The 19,902-nt window shown below is 53.9% G+C and overlaps 2 protein-coding genes across 5 annotated transcripts; one reads left to right on the top strand and one right to left on the bottom strand.

The window, feature by feature from the left end:
- Nucleotides 1-1,605: 1,605 nt before the first annotated feature.
- SLC34A1 (solute carrier family 34 member 1) lies at nt 1,606-16,982 on the top strand. Of its 4 annotated transcripts, XM_047777994.1 has the most exons (13): nt 1,606-1,697; nt 2,606-2,735; nt 2,889-3,038; nt 3,123-3,251; nt 3,323-3,466; nt 4,374-4,485; nt 4,610-4,805; nt 4,889-4,984; nt 12,863-12,932; nt 13,189-13,356; nt 14,756-14,872; nt 14,985-15,109; nt 15,953-16,982. In XM_047777994.1, the coding sequence occupies exons 2-13, from the start codon at nt 2,627-2,629 to the stop codon at nt 16,454-16,456; spliced, it is 1,920 nt and encodes a 639-aa protein (XP_047633950.1). In that variant the 5' UTR covers nt 1,606-1,697; nt 2,606-2,626; the 3' UTR covers nt 16,457-16,982. The 4 variants fall into 4 exon arrangements, with proteins under 4 accessions (XP_047633950.1, XP_047633951.1, XP_047633952.1 ...); XM_047777995.1 differs by lacking the exon at nt 14,985-15,109 and having other exon boundaries at nt 1,639-1,697; XM_047777996.1 differs by lacking the exons at nt 12,863-12,932; nt 13,189-13,356; nt 14,756-14,872; nt 14,985-15,109; nt 15,953-16,982 and adding an exon at nt 8,300-9,437 and having other exon boundaries at nt 1,639-1,697.
- A 1,362-nt stretch (nt 16,983-18,344) lies between these two features.
- Nucleotides 18,345-19,370, bottom strand: PFN3 (profilin 3). Its single transcript, XM_047774462.1, has one exon. It carries the CDS (start codon nt 18,806-18,808, stop codon nt 18,395-18,397), a length of 414 nt encoding a protein of 137 aa, XP_047630418.1. The 5' UTR covers nt 18,809-19,370; the 3' UTR covers nt 18,345-18,394.
- Nucleotides 19,371-19,902: the final 532 nt, after the last annotated feature.

Below are 19,902 nucleotides of genomic sequence, written 5' to 3'. Positions count from 1 at the left end.
CACCAGGGAACTCTCCCTACTTTTTTTAAGTTCTTTATGCTTTTGATTTTTTTTTATCTGATAAAATCGTGTTTGTGTGTGTGTGTGTGTTTCTTTTCTAGAGCCACACCTGAGGCATATGGAGATTTCCAGGCTAGGGGTCTAACTGGGGCTGTAGCTGCCAGCCTACACCACAAGCCACAGCAACTTGGGATCTGGGCTGCATCTGCAACCTACACCACAGGTCATGGCAACACCAGATCCTTGACCCACTGAGCGAGGCCAGGGATCAAACCCGCCACCTCATGGTTCCTAGTCGGATTCGTTAACTGCTGAGCTACAACGGGAACTCCTGATCAGATAAAATCTTAATCTCTTAGAAGGGGCACCCCCTTCTCATCTCTCTGTGATCATAAGCCCAAACTCAGGCTCCAAGGTCCCAAGAAAGAGAAAAAAGTCTCCTTAACCCTCCTGTCTGGGTTTCAGGAATTCTGCAACAGACCTCGTGTCATCATCGGCTTCCTGATCCAGAAACCCAATCGTTACATACTTCCTCTTGCTCCCACCCTCCCCTGGCTTCGCTCAGTGGGTTAAGGATCCAGTGTTGCCACAAGCTGCAGCGTAGGTCACAGAGGCAGCTCGGATCTGGTGTTGCTGTGGATGTGGTATAAGCTGGCAGCTGCAGCTCTGATTCAACCCCTAGATGGGGAACTTCCATTCGCCTCGGGTATGGCCCAGAAAAGGAAAAAGAAAAAAGATACACCAAGTATCCCTAGGATGCATTCTCTCCTCTCCATCCCTCTTCTTTCCACTTTGATTCAGACCTCATCATCTGTCACCTGGACCATCACATCAGCAATCTCTCCTTCCAGACTCACACCTCCCACCCCCTGCCTTTTTATCGGTTATACCCGAAGCATGTGGAAGTTCCAGGGCCAGGGAATTCTCACCATAGCAGTGACTTGAGCCACTACAGTGGCAACACCAGATCCTTAACCTGCTGTGCCACCCTGGACTTGCTCCCTTTGACACATACCACGCCACCCCACCCCCAACCCCAAGACCATTCTAAAGTGCAGACCAGGCCCTGCCTTATCTGGCCAGAGGCTTCACATTCTCCAGGCTCACATCCTGGATCTGTGGTCATGGACGTCCCACAGTTCAGCACAAATAGCCTCTCTGGGTGTGTCTTCTGTTGCTTCCTCCCTCACATTCTCCCTCTTTTCCAAATGCCACTCAAGTCACACAGACAAACCCAGAGACACCCTGATGGAAGGCAAGACTCAAGGGTGTTTGGGCCATTCCCTGGGGAGCACTGTCAGGCCAAGAATAAGGAAAACGGGCCAGAGCCATGAAATCTCAGGGGACCCTCGGAACAAGGCACCTGACTGATATTAGGGTCTCTGCCTGGGGGTGTGGGATGCCTCAGTGCCCTCCTTGCTGAATCTGGATCATAGTTCAGGCTGAGTATCTGTGCGGGGGAGGAGAGAGCCTGACACAGACTCCCCCTGCAGAGCAGACGATTAGCAATTAACTGGGAGGAATCTAGGGGGTTAGGTTAATTGGGGCAACAGAGGGAGATCAGCTAGGGTTCTAGGGACTTTGCCCTTGACCCGAGGGTATAAAGGGGAGGGTCCCAGGTTCCCTCCTGGTCCCTCCCAGCCCTTCCTAGGGCTTCCCTGAGCAGCTGAACAGGAGCTGAAACACAGAACACCAAGGTCAGTCCAGGGTCCCTACATCTTAAACCCATCCCCAACACTTAGGTGAAAACAAGCCCCTTACCTCTGTCCTCACCATGCCTCTGTCCCTGTCCCCTACCACATCTTAGTCCCATCCCAGCCTGGCTCACTCCTCCAGAGTGAAAAGGACTCATGCTCTTCCAGGGCCCAGCATTCAGCTCTGCATACCTGCCCCCAACCCTAATAGCTAGGACCCTTGGAATAATGTTGGGGTGGAGGGTGGAGGTCCTGAAGCAGACTGGGGCACTCCCACCCCAATAGCAGAGAACTCCTGGGGCAGTTCAGGAGGACCTAAGGCAAGCCGAGGTCTTCCCAGACTTGGGGACAGGGTGAGGGCCCTGCTTAACTAAACCAGTCCTGGTCTGAGCCTCATTCATGGCAAAAAGACCACCAACATTTGTTTATTGCTTGGGGGTGGGAATGGATGGGGAAAGCAGTTCACTTGTGAGGGTGAATCTCTTGGCCCCAGGAAGCACTCTGGTGGCACCTGTGTCTGTCATTAGGACACTTGTTCCCATTGTCATGTTCCGTCTATTTGAGAGCTTATTTCATTGACATGTGTCTCCCCACTAGACATTGAGCTTCATGGGGGCAGAGCTGCATCTGTATTAGCCAGCTGTACCCTGGCGTTGAGCTCAGTGCCTGAGATAGAGTAAATAAATACTTGCTGAATGAATGAATGAACGAACGAATGACTGAATGAACGAATCCCCAAATCTGTGACAACCACCTGAGTGTGCTTTTCTGGGTGTGTGTTTGGGATCACACACCATGGGTGTTTGTGCACATGAGTGAATGGGTGTGTGGATGTGGGGGGGAATGGCTGTGTGTGTGTGTGTTTCCGTGACACAGCAGTTGTCATTCAGTTTGGGCCCCCTGATGTGCAGGGCCCACAGAGTGTACCCAGGATGATGTCCTACGCAGAGAGGCTGGGGGGCCCGGCTATCTCCCCGCTCCCAGTCCGCGGGGGGCACATGATGCCTGGGGCGGCCTTTGCCTACGTGCCCAGCCCGCAGGGTGAGTGCTGTTCCTACTCTGAGGCCCTGCCTGCCCTTGATTGGTCGCCCACATCCCGGGTGAGGCCTCCCCCCTTCCCCCACCCTCCCCCCTCCCCGCTCCTCCGAAGTGACACGGGGCCTCAGGAAGTTTGTGACCGGCCTCCCTCCCCAGTCCTGCACAGGATCCCAGGGACCTCAGCCTATGCCTTCCCCAGCCTGGGCCCTGTGGCCCTCACCGAGCACGGCTGCTCCTATGGGGAGGTTCTGGAGCGCCATGACCCGCTGCCCTCCAAGCTGGCCCTGGAGGAGGAACAGAAGCCAGGTGGGCCTGGGTGAGGGGGGAAGGTGGGCCGCCAGTCACTGACTCAGACTTTGGCCACTGTGCTCACCGCTGGCCTGTCTCCAGAGCCAGGGTTGGCCCAGAAGCTGCGCCAGGCTGGCTCGATGCTCCTCAAGGTGCCGCTGATGCTTGCCTTCCTCTACCTCTTTGTCTGCTCCCTGGACGTGCTCAGCTCAGCCTTCCAGCTGGCTGGAGGTAGGGTGGTGGTGGGGGGACCAGGGAAGGGATCTGAAGAGTCTCGGACAATGCTGCCTCATGTTCCCCAGGAAAGGTGGCTGGCGACATCTTCAAGGACAACGCCATCCTGTCCAACCCAGTAGCGGGGCTGGTGGTGGGGATCCTGGTGACCGTGCTGGTGCAGAGCTCCAGCACCTCCACATCCATCATTGTCAGCATGGTCTCCTCTGGCTGTGAGTTGGCCCACCAGGGCCAGGGAAAGAGGGAGGGGGCTGGGATGGGAAGGGCAGGAGTGGGAACAGGGGGCCAAAGGGCAATGGGCAGCTCTGGCATCTTGCACTCCATCCTCCAAAGCATGGCCTGGAATCTCAGCCAGGAGGAGATATCCCAGGAGCTGGGAAGAATGGCGGATTAGGAACAGAGCCTCAGGAGGGCGCACTTTCATGTCACCACACAGTAACTCATTCCATCCATCAGGGGAACAGAAACAGAGAAACCAAAGCTGCAGGAAGCACATACAGATCTATGACTTATTGCAAGAAATTGGCTTACTTGAATGTGAGGCTGGCTGGGCAAGTCTGAAATCTGTAGTGAAGGTTGTCAGCAAGGGCAAGCTGAGACTCCTGGGCAGAAACTGCTGTTTCAGTGCACAGCTGGAACTTTTTCTTGCCTAAGGAAGCCTCAGTTTTACTCTGAAGGCCTTTAATCTTATTGGATGAGGCCCACCCAGATTACTGAGGTTGATCTCCTTCCCGAAAGTCAATCAACAGTTGAGGCAAATCACATGTGCACAATACTTTCCCAGCAACATTTAGATTCATGTTGGATTGAATTACTGGGCACTAGCTAAGCTGACACATGAGCACACACAAGCACATTTGCATATTATTTGCATATAGGACCCATGCCCTCGTGGACACATACCCATGCACATGTTTACACATATGCAGGTGCAGTGTATGTATATTGGCTCACAAGCATGCACACACATAAACACACAGCCTGTGCCCCCATGAACTTGTGAGGTCAAGGCTGGGCAGAGTCATGGGCCTGGATGTGGGTAGGGGTTCTGGCAGGAGGGGTGGGGCAGGAGGTGGGTAGTCCCTGAACAGTTAGCTAGGAGGCATGCTCTTCTATCAGTGCTGGAGGTGAGCTCTGCCATCCCCATCATCATGGGCTCCAACATCGGCACCTCGGTCACCAACACCATCGTGGCCCTGATGCAGGCGGGGGACAGGACTGACTTCCGGCGGTAAGGGGGTAGAGCGGTGAGGGCCCTGTCCTTGTAGGGGGAGGGTGGTCCCACAGGCCAGGAGCCCCCAGGCTGAGCACATCCTGGCTCTGAGCCTATCCTGCAACACGGCCTCCCTGCCCAGGGCCTTCGCGGGGGCCACCGTGCACGACTGCTTTAACTGGCTCTCAGTTGTGGTCCTACTGCCCCTGGAAGCTGCCACCGGGTACCTGCACCACGTCACTCGACTTGTGGTAGCCTCCTTCAACATCCGTGGTGGCCGTGACACCCCTGACCTGCTCAAGATCATCACAGAGCCTTTCACTAAGCTCATCATCCAGGTGAAGGCAGGACTGGCATTGGGCGGGGGCTGAGGGACTGGGGAACCTCACCCTCACTCCCTCTACCAACATCTTGCCCACAGCTGGACAAGTCTGTGATTACCAGCATTGCCATGGGGGACGAGTCCCTGAGAAATCACAGTCTGATCAGGATCTGGTGCCACCCGGACTCCATGCAGGTGAGTCTGGCCTCAGTGAGAAAACTCCCTCTTCACACAGCTGACTGCTGACATCATCATCTGTTCAAAAGCTTTACATAGATCTTGGGGGTCACTTCGCCTGGGGAGGACAAATAAGGGGCACTTCTGCAGTACACTGTGCCTATGGCAGATGCTGCTATTACCGAACCAAACTTGGGTCTGCTCGCCCATGTGCAGTAAAGCCAAACTAATGACACCGGGTTTTGATGAATGAAAGTAGAGCAACTTCTGCAGGGCACCAAGCAAGGAGTCCTGGGAAGGTAGTGCTTTAAAGGCCTGAAATCCCTGAAGCCTTTCAAGGAAAGGGTTTTAAAGACAGAGGAAGGGAGAGGTATTGTTGAATGTGTGATCAGCTCATGGACAGTCTTCTGACTGGTTGGTGGTGAGGTAATCAGGAAGCAACATCAAACTTCTGGTTCCAACCTGTCTGGGATCTACGTGCTTGTGGGCAGGACACAGTTAATTTCTTCCCCTTGGTGGGGATTCAGTATCTGCAAAACAACTCAAAGGACATGGCTCAGAATATTACCTTAGCCCTTGAGGAGGAACTAAAGGTCCTTGACTTTGTTTAATGGCTAAACTATTATTTTGTATTGTTTGACTCTTTTCTGCATTTTCTCACTTCTCTGATTAAATGTATTCTTTGATTGAAGTTTTTTCATGGACAAAAGGCAGGCAGGAATTCCCTTCATGGCTCAGGGGTTAACAAACTCAACTAGGATCCATGAGGATGCGGGCTCAATCCCTGGCCTCGCTCAGTTGGTTAAGAACTGAGGCGTTGCGTGAGCTGTGGTGTAGGTGGCAGACGTGGCTCGGATCTGGCATTGCTGTGGCTGTGGTGTAGGCCGGTAAGCTATAGCTCCAATTCAACCCCTAGCCTGGGAACTTCCATATGCTGCAGGTACAGCCCTAAAAAGGGGGAGAGAAAAAAAAAAAAAAGGCAGGCGGAGTTCCCTCGTGGTGCAGAGGGTTAAAGGATCAGGCATTGTCACTGTAACAACTGGGATCACCGCTGTGGCAGAGGTTCAGTTTCTGGCCTGGGAACTTGTACATGCTGTGGGTGTGGCCAGAAAAAAAAGAAGAAAAAGCAGTTACACTGTTACTCCTCCCAGACTCACACTGGCTTCAAGCAGCCATTGCTGATCAATGAGATTTGACATGTCATCGAGTTAGCCCAAAGATCGGTTCTCAAAGTGTGGGCCAGTGGCACAGGTACCACCTGGGAACCTATTAGAGATGCAGAGTATCTGGCCCTTCCCTAGACCCATTAAATCAGGGCTGTTCCACATTGAATTTTAAGAACAAACTCTCTGGTCTCACAGGTAGAGAAATAGGCTCCAAGGGGCTAAGAAACTCTCCGGGACTTGTTCTACTGCCTCAGGGCCCCGAGCACAGGCTTTGCAGTCTAGGGCTCTCTCTTCCCCTGGGTTCCAGGGGGGTCAGTGGCTCAGCTCTGCCGTGTTTGGAGGCTCAGGTAATGTGGGAGGGGCAGGGAGAGAATGCTATAAAGATGCCTGGGAAAGTAGGACCAGATGGAAACTGGCCCAGAAAGACAAGCGGGCCGTGGAGACACAGCAGCCACTTGCAGTGACAATGGGCTCCTTCGCCCGGAGGCATCACAGACCTATGTCTCCTTGTCCTGCCACACTCTTCCTGCTGCTCCCTGACTTCTACCACCTGGAATGAGGCTCCATTTGGATCAGCTGGACACTCGTGGACTGGCCTTTACGCTAGGCTAACAAGGAAGCCAGCCATTAACTCACTTTCTCACTCAGCCATAAAAAAGGAAAATGCTTCATCCAAACCACAATCCACAGTATTGGCTTCCCCTTGATTATGATGTTTGAGAAGTAACTCAATTTGAAGGAGAGACCAGGAAACCAGAAGCCCAGGGCACAGTACAGCCTCTCCACTTTTCTACTTGATGTTCTGGGACTTTAGCCCAGTGTGAACAGAGAGCATCATTTCATCCGGCCCTGCGAGGTTCCTTTGCATCTCAGTGGCACATGGCTCCAGCTAAGTCCTTCTGAGCATTCAAGGCAGTGGGACATCAAAAAGCCCATGCAGGAAGCTTTCATGCTGTCTCTGTGACCCCTCTAACACAGCTCCCCCTTCTCATGAGCTCTCTGGGCTCCCCCCGAGCTCTCTGAATCAGCAAAATGCTGCTTCAGAGCAAAACCTGAAAGAGCAAAGTGACGCGCTTTCATCTTCACAGAAAGCAAGTTGTGGAGGGAGCTCCTGGGCCATGGGGATCCTCGTTTCCTACAAAACCCCTGCTGCCCACCTGCAGCTGCATTCAGGCCACCTCCCCCCGCAGGACGCACCAGCAAATAGCTGTGGCTCTCACCAGATGGAATCCTCAGTGATGATGGTGAGATGGACGCGGGGCTCCCACCTTCCATGGGAGGAACCTGAGGCCCAGCGACCAGAAGTAACCCGCCTGGCCAGGGCTGTTTCTCCACTGCTACCACTTGCCTGAGTACTGGTTTTTCATCCCAGCTCTCCCAGGAAACCTTTCCTCAAACTCCCTGCCCTGGCCCTCTCTCTGGGACAATCCCCTGGAAAAGTGGCTCATGCAGCCACATGCATTGGCATCTCCTCCAGCACTGAAGACTCGAATTTTCTTTGGCCACTGAGTCTCCCTCTGGCCCCTTCCAACCTGCTCTCCTTGCCTCCAGCCTTGACCAAGCTGGGCCCAACTTCACCCAAACCAGAGTCCAGGGCACTTATGTGATTGGGAAGCTGAAGTTTTCCAGATGGTGAAAGAAAAACCAGAGATGGTGTTAGTGTTCCAACAATTCCTGATGCTCTGGGGTCCTGACACTGTCCTGGGAATTACCTTTTTGTGTGGTCACCCTGTGAATTGTCAACTCCACCTACCTGGCTGATGAGACTCATGCGATGCCAACTGCGCTGAGAAGGCAGATCCCACCTGCCAGTTTTAAACAACCTGTTTCCTGGGCCAGGGATTGAACCTTGGCCACAGCAGTGGCAACGCTGGGTCCTTACCCCACTAGGATACCAGGGAACTCCTAAACAACCTTCTTTTGAGGACTATCACCCCATTTTACAGATGAGGAAACAGAGGCTCAGGTAGGCTTGTCCAAGTCTATACTAATTAAGGTAGGACAAAAATTCTGGTGGCATCTGGAGCCCACACTCCTGAGTCTCCATCTCTGATGTGTCCATTTCCCATATCAGGTGTGACTGCCACCAAGTGACCACAGCCACTTGGAGACAGAGTCTCCAGGGGTGGTAGGTGTGGCTGTAAAAAGTTCTCCTCTTCACCAGCAGATGGCGCTGCTAGCATGGTGCTTCTTTGCTCCCAGAAAAATAAAAGACCAGAGAACACCCCTTCTGGAGGGGAAGACTGCTGAGCATGCCCATATCCTGCCCGTTCTCCTGGAGAAGGATTCTTGGGGCCCACATTCCTCTGTGAGCTTAATCATCATCTTCAGTTCCCAGAAGTGCCTCCTTAATTTGGGTTGTCTCTACAGGCACATAAATCCCAAACTCTCTCTTCCCAGATTCCTCACAACTAGGCCCTGGAGAGAAGTAGGCAGCCTTATGGCCCTCATACTGCAGAAGAGGAAATTGAGGTCCAGATAGGTTACATGTTTGGTCCAGTGTCACGCAGCTGGAGGGGCTCAGCTGGGGTTTGGGCTCAGCTGGGGTTTGATCCCAAGGCTGACTGAGGCCCCTTAAGTCTGCTCTTCCAACAGAGTTCACCACCTCCTCCACATGCTCCCACCTACCCCCAGGCTCAGGAGGGATGGGCACATCCTGAGGGTGTGCCCCAGACCCTGGGCCTGCCAGCTCTTTATCTAGGCTGGAGCTCCTAACTTCTCCCTCTGCCTGGTAGGGAAGCTCCAGGGCCTACTCCCTCCCCTCCATCCTGTCCACCCACCCTGGCAACACAGTTGGCCTCCTCCCTGCCCCTCCACTGTTTCTACATCCCCCTTCCTTGCACTTTAGGGTCTCTAGACTCCCCACTGTGAGCTCATCCAGGGCCCAAGCCCAGAAGGAAGGTCAAGGTTCCACAACCCAAAAGTTCTAGCCCTCAGCCTTGCCATACCCTGTCACTGCCAGCCCAGTGGAGCTCCTCTCCTCCTCCTCCAGCCTCGCCAGGTGCCACAAACCCCTCCCTCAAGACACCCCCTGGGCCCAGCTCAGGGCAGTTTATCTCCACCAAGCTCCCCACCCCAGGGCAGGACCAGGAGCTTCAGGCATGGCTACAAGAGCCATTGATCCTGACCTAGGAAGCCAGCTATACACACACTCCATGTGATGCTACCACATGATGCTAGAGGGGCCCAAGGAGGGAAGGGGTCTAATCCTTATTTGGAGGCACAATTTACTGAAGGCTTGTCACGATCTAAGCCCTGTGGTGAGTGCCTCACACATATTTTCTCCTATAAACTGTGTTTTTTTTTTTTTTGTTTTGTTTTTTTTGTCCTTTGTCTTTTTTGTTGTTGTTGTTGCTATTTCTTGGGCCGCTCCCGCGGCATATGGAGGTTCCCAGGCTAGGGGTTGAATCGGAGCTGTAGCCACCGGCCTACGCCAGAGCCACAGCAACGCGGGATCCAAGCCGCGTCTGCAACCTACACCACAGCTCATGGCAACGCCGGATCGTTAACCCACTGAGCAAGGGCAGGGACTGAACCCACAACCTCATGGTTCCTAGTCGGATTCGTTAACCACTGCGCCACGACGGGAACTCCTAAACTGTGTTTTTTTCCTCCCTCTTGCTTTTTTTTTTCTTTTTTTAGGGCCACACCTGCAGCATATGGAAGTTCCCAGGCTAGGGGGTCAAATCAGAGCTGCAGCTGCTGGCCTACTCCACAGCCTCAACAGCACAGGATCTGCATTGTTTCTTTAGGCACTTCTGGATCCTTAATCCACTGAGTGAGGCCAGGGATCAAACCCACATCCTCATGGATACTGGTAGAATTCTTAACCCACTGAGTCACAATGTGAACTCCTTCCTGTAACCTTTGTTAGTAGCTCTTTTTATATCCTTCTTTGGAGAAAACAGGCTCAGCCAGGTGGCATGACCTATCCAAAGTAGAGGGATAAGCAGCAAGTTTTGATCTCAGATCTGCCCTATAGCAAACACCTGGCTCTCCCCCAGTTATCATTTTCCCACTCGTCTTTTCCAATCAAGCCCATCAGAGGCTATTTTCCCCTGGTGTCTCAACCTGCAATTCTAGCCCAGGCTTGAGGGCACCCCAAAGCCCTGTATGGCCACCTCGGTGCACGGATCAGCACGCTGCCCTGCTCAAGGGACTACATGCCACTGAAACAAACCCCAGTATCAGCAGGCACCATAAATAGTTCTCATCTCTATTATCTATTTTTTAAATAACATAAATTACTTCTTTGTTTGTTTGTTTGTTTGTTTGTTTTGGCCGCACCCACAGCATGTAGAAGTTCCCAGGCCAGGAATCAAATCCAAGCCACAGGAGTTCCTGTCGTGGCTCAGTGGAAATGGATCTGACTAGTATGCTTGAGGCCAGAGGTTCGATCCTTGGCCTTGCTCAGTGAGTTAAGGATCCGATGTTGCTCTGAGCCATGGTGTAGGTCACAGACGCAGCTTGGATCTGGCGTTGCTGTGGCTGTGGGGTAGGCCAGTAGCTACAGCTCCAATTTGACCCCTAGGCTGGGAACCTCCATATGCCACAGTTCGGATCTAAAAAAATAGACAAAAACAGAAAACCAGAACCACAGTGGTGACAAGGCCTGATCCTTAACCCACTGAGTCACAAGGGAACTACAAAATGAATAAAATGTAAAGGAGCTATAAATCCAAGCGCAGTACCCACCTGAGCCCCTGCCCTCAGCACACAGGGAGGTCAGAGGGCTGTGGGCTGCAGACTTCCCAGGGGAATGGGACCAGGGCCCACATCAGCTCCCAGAGGAGGCAGAGTGTGGTAACCCAGAGAAGTTGTGGCTCTCGCATTTTGTCTGGGACCTGAGGAGCAACTGCCCCTTTCTAGGGCTTAATTCCTCCTTTGTGAGATGCTTTCTCCCCAAAAAGCCCAGCCTGCTTTCTCCTTCCACTGCTGGGATCCTGGTGGGATCCTGGGAGAATAGTAAGGAACCCCAGTTTGTATTTTCAGTTATTTTTAAATTTAATTTTTTTTTCTTCAGTTTTTGCCTGCCCCACAGCATATGGAGCTCCCAGGCCAGGGATCAAATCCAAGCTGAAGTCTCAACCTAAGCCGGAGCTGCAGCAATGCCAGATCCTTAACCCACTGTGCTGGGCCAGGGATCAAACCTGCATGCCAGTGCTCCCAAGAAGCTGGCTGTCCCATTGCACCACAGAAGCAACTCCCCAAATTGCATTTTTAAAAATGACTCCTTGGAGTTCCTGTTGTGGCTTAGTGGAAACGAATCTGACTAGTATCCATGAGGATGCAGGTTCAGTCCCTGGCCTCGCTCAGGGGGTTAAGGATCTGGCATTGCCATGAGCTGTGGTGTAGGCTGGTGGGTACAGCTCCGATTCACCCCCTAGCCTGCGAACTTCATATGCTGTGGGTCCAGCCCTAAAAAGACAAACAAACAAATAAAACCCCCACAACTCCTTAAGCCAAGAAGGCTACACATGAGTGGTCCCCAGGCCAGACTGGCCTTCACGGACTTGTAAAGTATGTCGTGGTTGCCAACATTTACAATTGGGAGATTTTATCTAAACCTTCAGGGTTGTGGTTTCTCTTGCAGCACTGGGCCCTTCAGCCATGCTGGGCTGCATCCCTGGCCTGGTGCTGAGTAGCTGCTGCCACTCTAGGCCCTGCACACTCCCCACCACCTCCACACACAGCCTGAGCCCCACACCCTCTGAATTAAGGGGCCTCCCCAGGAATCCCCATGTCTTTACTGACAGTAGGTGGGGGAGGGAAGAGATGTGGGGCTTGGGCCCTCGGCCCCATCCCCTCCAGATAAGGAACTGAAGAGAGGAAAGTGGAACTTAGGCTAGGTGCTCAGGGGAGAGGATGGGCCAAGGATGCTAAAGGGGGTGAGGGGGTCACCAAGGCAGGGATTGTAATAAAGATAGGGAGAGTGTTCAGAAGAAGCAGGCCATGGTCAACAGCATCCCATGCCAAGGAAGGATGAAAGAAAACATGGACAAGAAGCCACCAGATCAAGAGGCCCCTGCAGGCCCAGGGAGAGCCAGATCAGTGGGTTGATGGGGGAGAATATTCTATTCTTTTTTTTTTTTTTTTTTGGTCTTTTTGTCTTAGCTATTTCTTGGGCCGCTCCCGCGGCATATGGAGGTTCCCAGGCTAGGGGTCAAATCTGAGCTGTAGCCACTGGCCTACGCCAGAGCCACAGCAACTTGGGATCCGAGCCGTGTCTGCAACCTACACCACAGCTCACAGCAACGCTGGATCCCTAACCCACTGAGCAAGGCCAGGGATCGAATCTGCAACATCATGGTTCCTAGTCAGATTCGTTAACTACTGAGCCATGACGGAAACTCCGGGGGAGAATATTCTAAGCATCGACTAAAGCCAAATTCTCCTGTGGCAGATATTTTCACCCCCATTTCTTCAGTGGAGGAAAGAGACTTGGAGAGGACAGGTAAACCATCCAAGGGCATGTAGTCAAGAGGGTCACCTGGGAGTTCCCTGGTGGCTCAGTGGGTTAAGGATCTGGCATTGTCACTGCTGTGGCTTGAGTCACTGCTATGGGGCAGGTTCAATCCCTGACCAGGGAACTTCTGTATGCCATGGGTATGGCCAAAAACAGAGAGGACCACCCGTATCTCCTCCATCCCCATCTCTCCCTTACCCCCATCTTAGCCCTAACCCCAGGTTGCATTTTCCTGAATTCTTTGTCACTCTCCTCTTAATCTAGGCTCCCACCCCCATGCCCAGGGCACAGGCCAACACCAGCTGGATGCTCGGAAATGCTACCATGGAGAAATGTGAGTGCCTGCAGCATGGGAGATGTCCAGCATGGCAGGGCCATCTCCCGCCTGGCCACTGCTGCTTCCAGCCCCAGAAGGACAGATGCCAACCAGCCCAGCTCCTGGGCCTGGGTCAGGCTCTGATGTAGAGGTTGAAGGAGCCTGAGGTGGGGTCTTTGGCTCTGAGACCAAGAGGGTGGCAAGGGTGGGGGATTGGTTGCCAGATGGAAGGTCAGCTCTCAACAGCTTGACAGCCACCTCCACCCATCCACAGGCAACCACATCTTCGTGGACACAGGGCTGCCTGACCTGGCGGTGGGGCTCATCCTGCTGGCTGGCTCCCTGGTACTCCTCTGCACCTGCCTCATCCTCCTCGTCAAGATGCTCAACTCTCTGCTCAAGGGCCAGGTGGCCAAGGTCATTCAGAAGGTTATCAACACCGGTGAGCCCCAAGCAGTGGGTGGGCAGGCCCCAGGAGAGGCCCTTCTGGATCTTGCTAAGTCCTGCCATTGACTTGCTGTGCAATCTGTGGGTAAAGCCCTACCATCTCTGAGCCTCAGTTTCTCCATGTGAACAAAGATGTTGGACCCAGTGATTTCTTTGTCTTTTTAGGGTTGCACCTGAGGCGTATGGAGGTTCCCAGGCTAGGTGTCAAATCTGAGCTGCAGCTGCCAGTCTACACCACAGCCATAGCAACACCAGATCCTTGACGCACTGAGTGAAGCCAGGGATGGAACCCACATCCTCATAGATACTAGTTGGGTTCATTTCCACTGTGCCACAATGGGAACTCCTGGGCCCAGTCATTTCTGAGGCTCCTAAGGCTTACAGCTGGGGACCTGTGGCCACGTCCAGCTGTGGTTCTATTCTAGCAGGTGGTTCTAAGGAGATTCTCAGAGGCCAGTGTTTGATCCAATTAACTAATAGTTATTAAGCCCCTACCGTGTGCCAAGCATGGTGTGGTGCCAGGGGATACAGAAGTGAGCCACACAGAGATGGCTGCTGCCCTCAGGGGGTTCACAGCCCAGAGGAGGAGATGGGCAATAAAAAAAAGGTTGAGGGGGGATAAATTCAGATAAAGAGAGCAGTAACTACCAAGGAGAAAACAAAAGTGGCAAATAGAGTATGGAAGCGGCTACTTTCAATGGGTGGTCAGTGGCCTCTGTGCAGAGGTGACATTTGAGCAGAGACCTAAATGCAGGCAGTCGGGTGGCTGAAAAGCTTTTCAGGTGGAGGGAACAGTACTTGCAAAGGCTCAGAGGCAGGACTCAGCTGAGCAGGCTTGTGGCACAGAAAGGTGGCCAGCAGTGTGGCAGGAGCTCTGTGAGCAACGCAGGGTGAGGTCAGCGAGCTAACAGGGATGGAGCAGGTCAGGGCCCTGCAGGCTGTGCTCAGAACTCAGACTTTAGCCAGGGTAATGGGGGGGCCTGGGGGTTCAGGCAGGGGGGTGACCCCCATCTGACTTTCATTTTAAGCCTCATTTTGAGCTCTTGGGACAGGCCTTGTGACAAAAGCTGGAATGGGGGCATCCATGGGTCTGTGGGAGGCCAGAGGAGGCAAAAGCAAAGCAGGGGTCAGGGGGCACTTTCTACCAGCAGCAATACTCAGGCTGAGTCGTGAGAACAAATATACTTAGGAGAAGGATGTCCTGGGCAGAGGGAACAGCCTCAGCAATCCGGCGATAGGACCAGGCTGAGACAGGCTTTTAATCCAAGATCAAAGAGAACCAGGAGAAGCCACCACAGCTCAGCAGGGGACCGACAAGCTCCCATTTGGAAGCTGGCATCTGATACCTCCTCCCCAAGGACCCACTGACCCTCCTGGGATGGTTTTCCTCACAGACTTCCCCGCCCCCTTCACCTGGGCCACAGGCTACTTTGCCATGGTGGTGGGCGCCGGCATGACTTTCGTCGTCCAGAGCAGTTCTGTGTTCACCTCGGCCATCACCCCACTCATTGGTGAGTCCCCAAGTTAAGGAGGCAGCGTCGCGTGGGGTGGGCGGAGCAGAGCTGGCAGGGAGAAGGCAGGAGGAGGGAGCTGGAGAGACCATATCCTCCCCTCTGCCCCCAGGCCTGGGTGTAATCAGCATCGAACGCGCCTACCCGCTCACACTGGGCTCCAACATCGGCACCACCACCACAGCCATCCTGGCGGCTCTGGCCAGCCCCCGGGAGAAGCTGTCCAGTGCTTTCCAGGTGCGACTGGGAGAGGAGCCCTGCCAGAGACAGGACAGGGCTGGGACGGGCACCTGGAGCCTGATCTAGCATAGGACAATGGGTATCAGTTTTTGACTCCCTACTAGGAGCCACCTGATAGGCCAGATCTTAGAAACCATGGGCAAAGTATACCTAGTGCCCCCTCAAAACCCTAGTGTCTAACGAGGAGACATTACTGAAAATCATGCCAATGGATGAACAAGAGCCAGTGGGATTTGCACTCTGAGGAAGGGGTGCTGTAAGAGGGTGCCCAGTTTGGGGGGATCAAAAATTGGGGGGCAGGAGTTCCCGCTGTGGTGCAACAGGATCGGCAACATCTCTGCAGCACCAGGATGCAGGCCTGGCTCAGTGGGTTAAAGGATCCAGTGTTGCTGCAACTTCAGTGTAGGTCGCAGCTGCGGCTCAGATTGGATCCTGCCCGGGAACTCCATGTGCCATGGGACTGCCAAAAAAGAAAAAGAATTGGGGGCAGACAGCAAACGGGTTGCTGTTCTAGGAGCAAAGGAATATCTGATAAGCCAGGGCACTGACCACTCAGGGAGCCAGAGCTTCTGAACCAGAAACCAGTATGACTCTTTCAGCTGCTGGATCTGGGCAGGATCTGCTAGGGAATTCCTGAGAGGGGTCACTGGGGAAATGTGGAGAGTTCAGGGCAGCAGTTATTTATCTACTAGTCTAGAAATGTTTCAATATTTTACTGGGGCCAGGCCAGACCCCAAGTGCTGACTTTCTGCGCCTACACTAGGTGAGGCCCTGTTTTCGATCCTGACTCAGAAACACAGCCCGGTGCTCACCTCAGCTCCTCTGCCCTCTTCCCTGTAGATCGCCCTCTGCCATTTCTTCTTCAACATCTCGGGCATCCTGCTGTGGTACCCAGTGCCCTGCATGCGCCTGCCCATCCGCATGGCCAAGGCGCTGGGGAAACGTACCGCCAAATACCGCTGGTTCGCCGTCCTCTATCTCCTCCTGTGCTTCCTGCTGCTGCCCTCGCTGGTGTTTGGCATCTCCATGGCAGGCTGGCAGGCCATGGTAGGTGTGGGCGCACCCTTCGGAGCCCTGCTGGCCTTTGTGGTGCTTGTCAACATGCTGCAGAGCCGCAGCCCCGGGCACCTGCCCAAGTGGCTACAGACGTGGGACTTCCTGCCTCGGTGGATGCACTCCCTGCAGCCCCTGGACCGCCTCATCGCCCGTGCCACCTTGTGCTGTGCCAGGCCCGAGCCCCGCTCACCCCCACTGCCTACCAGAGTCTTCCTGGAGGAGCTGCCCCCTGCCACACCCTCCCCTCGCCTCGCAATGCCTGCTCATCTCAATGCCACCCGTCTCTAGGCTCTGGCCCAGACTGGGAAGGGCCTGTGCCTGGTGCCCTGGGTGGAAGGGCAGCAGGGTGTGTCTGTGAGCTCTGGGCATGTGCCTGTCCTTGTGCAGGTCCTGGGAGGCTTGGGCTTGTGTGACTGAGAGTCAGTGCACATGTACATGTGGGCATGTTGGGGTGAGCCTGTGTGTCAGCCTGCCCATATGCACCCCCCAGGGGGGCTGCTGTGTGCTAGCTGCAGGGTACCTGGGTATGATTTTGAGTACTTTGCACATGCATTTGGAGGCCTGCGCTTGCGTCCTGTGTACACACAACTCTGACTGGGCTGGGTGGGAGTAAGCATGAGTCTGAGTATGTGACCAGCACCTGTTTGCTCATGCATAGATGTGGGTGCCTGAGTCACTGCCTAAATTCTCACCCCCTCCCTGCCACCTTCCTTCCTCTATTAAGCTATTTTCCTCACCTTTACCCCAGGTTTTCTGCATCACTGCTACAACCCCCTTCCCCTTCCCTGATTAAAAAAAAAAAAAACTAAAAGAGGGAGTTCCCTGGTGGCCTAGTAGTTAAGGATTCTGTTTTGTCACTGCTGAGGCTCCAGTTTGTTCCCTGGCCTAAGGAACTTCCACATTTGTTGGGTGCGGCCAAAATACTCCCCCCTCACAAACTCTCACTGTGCTCTTAGAAGTCTTTGATTTCCATCTGGGGGGAAGGAGAGATAATGGTTTGGGGTTTGGCAGCACTATCTCCCCTTCCAAAGATAGTCTGCCACGTCCTGGAGGAGCCAGCCTGTAAGCTCATCCCAGCAATCGTCCTGGCCCTGCCTAATGAGTCCAATCCACAATTCAAACTCCCAGGAAGCCCCCAACAGGGCCAAGCATAAGGAAGGCTCTCTGCATCTCCATTCCCCAATCCCACCTAGCTGCCCTCCTCCAGTCTCTATCTGCCTTTGCACTCACCCACCTCATTGCCTCTCTGCCTCCTTCTGGGATAAAATCAGTTCTCCAGAAAACAAGTGACAGGTGAGGGCTTGTCAGGGCCACTGGGGGAAGGGACAGGGAGGTGGAGATGGGCAAGAGAGGCCATGCTCTAGGTCTCGGTGGAGCAGAGACCAGCTACTTACACTCCCACCTTGATCCTCTACCTTTGGGCAATAAACCAGGCCTCATTTAAACCCACTCAAGTTTTCCAATTCCTCCTCCTCATTTATAGAGCCCCCTGAGCTGAGGCCTGCAGGGGGAGGGTCAAGGACTAGGGGGTGCTAAACTTCCTCCCTCTTGTCTAGGGACATCTCTGGAGCCTTTGGCCCCCAAGGGAGCAGGAAGGCTGTAGGGCCCCAGATTCAGCTCTGATGGTCTGGAGCGTGTGCCTCCCCCTTCCCCACCTGCAGCCCCTTTGAATTATGTGGGGGGAGATGCAAGGGCTTTGGAGCCCCAAAGCTGCTCTCCAAGCTACTAGGCCCACTCTGCCACCCACTCATAACCCTTGCTAGTTCTTCCTCTAGTCACCTGGAGAGGGTGAGAAGTATGAGGGCCTCCAGCCTGGGCAGTGGTGGGGGGTGGGGGGTGGGGGGACTTCCTTCACGGTTCGTTCTGCACAGACTTGTGTAAAATTTTGTAAGAAAGGATGCCCAAGACTGAACTAGAGGATTTGAGAAGGCCGCCCCTTCCTCAGCTTGGGTGTCCCTAGTACCCCGGGAAGGTGCCAAGGCCCTTGGACTCTGGCCTAAGGAGTTAGGCCAGGGGCAGGGCACTCGTGGCAGGGCCTGGTGTAGGGCTCAGGAGACTGGGAAGAGTGAACTTCCAACTTCACCAGGTAATCCTTCTACAAGGATCTTCTGATAAACTGGTTTCCTCATCTGCAACCCCACGCCCACCCCGCCAGTCGCTCGCTATCGGAGGACTGGTCTGCCATGCCCAGATCAGACTTTATTTGGGGGCTGGTTGGCAGTCTTGCTAGGTGCCCTGCGAGCGCAGCCCATGGATCAGCTCGTGCATGGTCTTGTTGAGAATGCCTCCGTGCACGCCACGCCGGCCCATGAGCACTAGGAGCGCGCGCGGCGTGTGGCCCACGCAGACCGCGCGCCCGTCCAGCCCTTTGGTGCGTGCGTCCAGCACGCAGTCGCCCTCAGCCAGCAGGTGGTCGCGGATGACGCAGCATCGGCGGCCCGCTACGCTCAGGCCCGCCTGCAGGAAGGTGCGCCGATCTGGCCCTGTGAGCACACCCACCTCCTGCGGTGAGATGGCTGCCAGCAGGCCCCCGGGCCGCGATGCCCACACGCAGCGATTGTCCGAGTGGCCCACGATGGCCACGTCGTCGATGCGCTGGTCCCGCAGCACTGCACTAATGTAGCCTTTCCAGTCGCCCATTCCGGCTCAGAGTGCGCGGTGGACTTTCGCGGGTTGTCCTCCTGGACTGCTCCGCTACTATGACGTATTGAGGGGCGGGGTTGTGACGTTGACATAAAGGCGATGTCACAGAGAGGCTACCTGTGCTGGAGAATGGGGTGGGGGGTGGGTGGCGTTGGTATCCTATGTCTGATGACGTTCTAAAGTTAGCCCGAAGGAGCGAATCGTTTAAAAAAAAAAAATCCTCAAAAATAAAAATTAAATGGCCCATCGAGCACAGCACACATGAGTTTAAGAACAAAAAGAACAGGGCCATGTCTAAACAGCCGGACCTCTAGGCCTGGTAAACTTTCAGCCCCCAGAACGTGTTTCCTAAACATGAGGAGCCTTAGAATCTCCTGGAAAGCTGTCAGATTGCTAGGCTCCCGACTCAAGAGTTTCTTATTCTGCAGTGTGAGATGTAGCAGAGATTATGCATTTCCAACAAGTTCCCTGGAGATGCTGCTGCCCGTCCAGGAACCGTACTTTGAGACCCACTGCCCTAATGAGAATTGGGGCAGCAGTGATGGTCTTCCACGATGTCAGCCTTAAGGGTCCATGCAACCTTTTTTTTTTTTTTTTTTGCTTTTTAGGGCCGCACCCACAACATATGGAGATTCCCAGGTGTTGAATTGGAGCTACAGCTGCCGGCCTATGCCACAGCCACAGCAACACCAGATCCAAGCTGCCTCAGGGACCACCCCACAGCTCACAGCAACGCTGGATCCTTAACCCACTAAACAAGGCTAGGGATCAAAACTGCGTCTTCATGGATACTAGTCAGATTCGTTTCAGCTGAACCACGACGGGAATTCCCTACACAACTGTTTTAATGTTAAGTACTTCCAACCACCGTTCTCAAACTCTCCACAAATAGAATCATCTGGGGAGTGTTTTTAAAATACTGTTACCCTCCCAGACCCCATCCCTAGAGATACTGATTTAATTGATCTGAAGTGGCTGTTGGTCATAGGTTCAAGGTGATTTTGATGTACAGTGGAGATTGAGAACTCCTGTTCGACAAACTTAAAACACGAGTTTCAGACAAAGACTAGTATAAGGAGTCACCCTGCATA

This window comes from Phacochoerus africanus, chromosome 4 (assembly GCF_016906955.1).
Source record: "Phacochoerus africanus isolate WHEZ1 chromosome 4, ROS_Pafr_v1, whole genome shotgun sequence".
Lineage (NCBI taxonomy): Eukaryota > Metazoa > Chordata > Mammalia > Artiodactyla > Suidae > Phacochoerus > Phacochoerus africanus.
The sequence above is the reverse complement of the archived record's forward strand: the minus strand, read 5'-3'. Positions and strand labels throughout refer to the sequence as shown.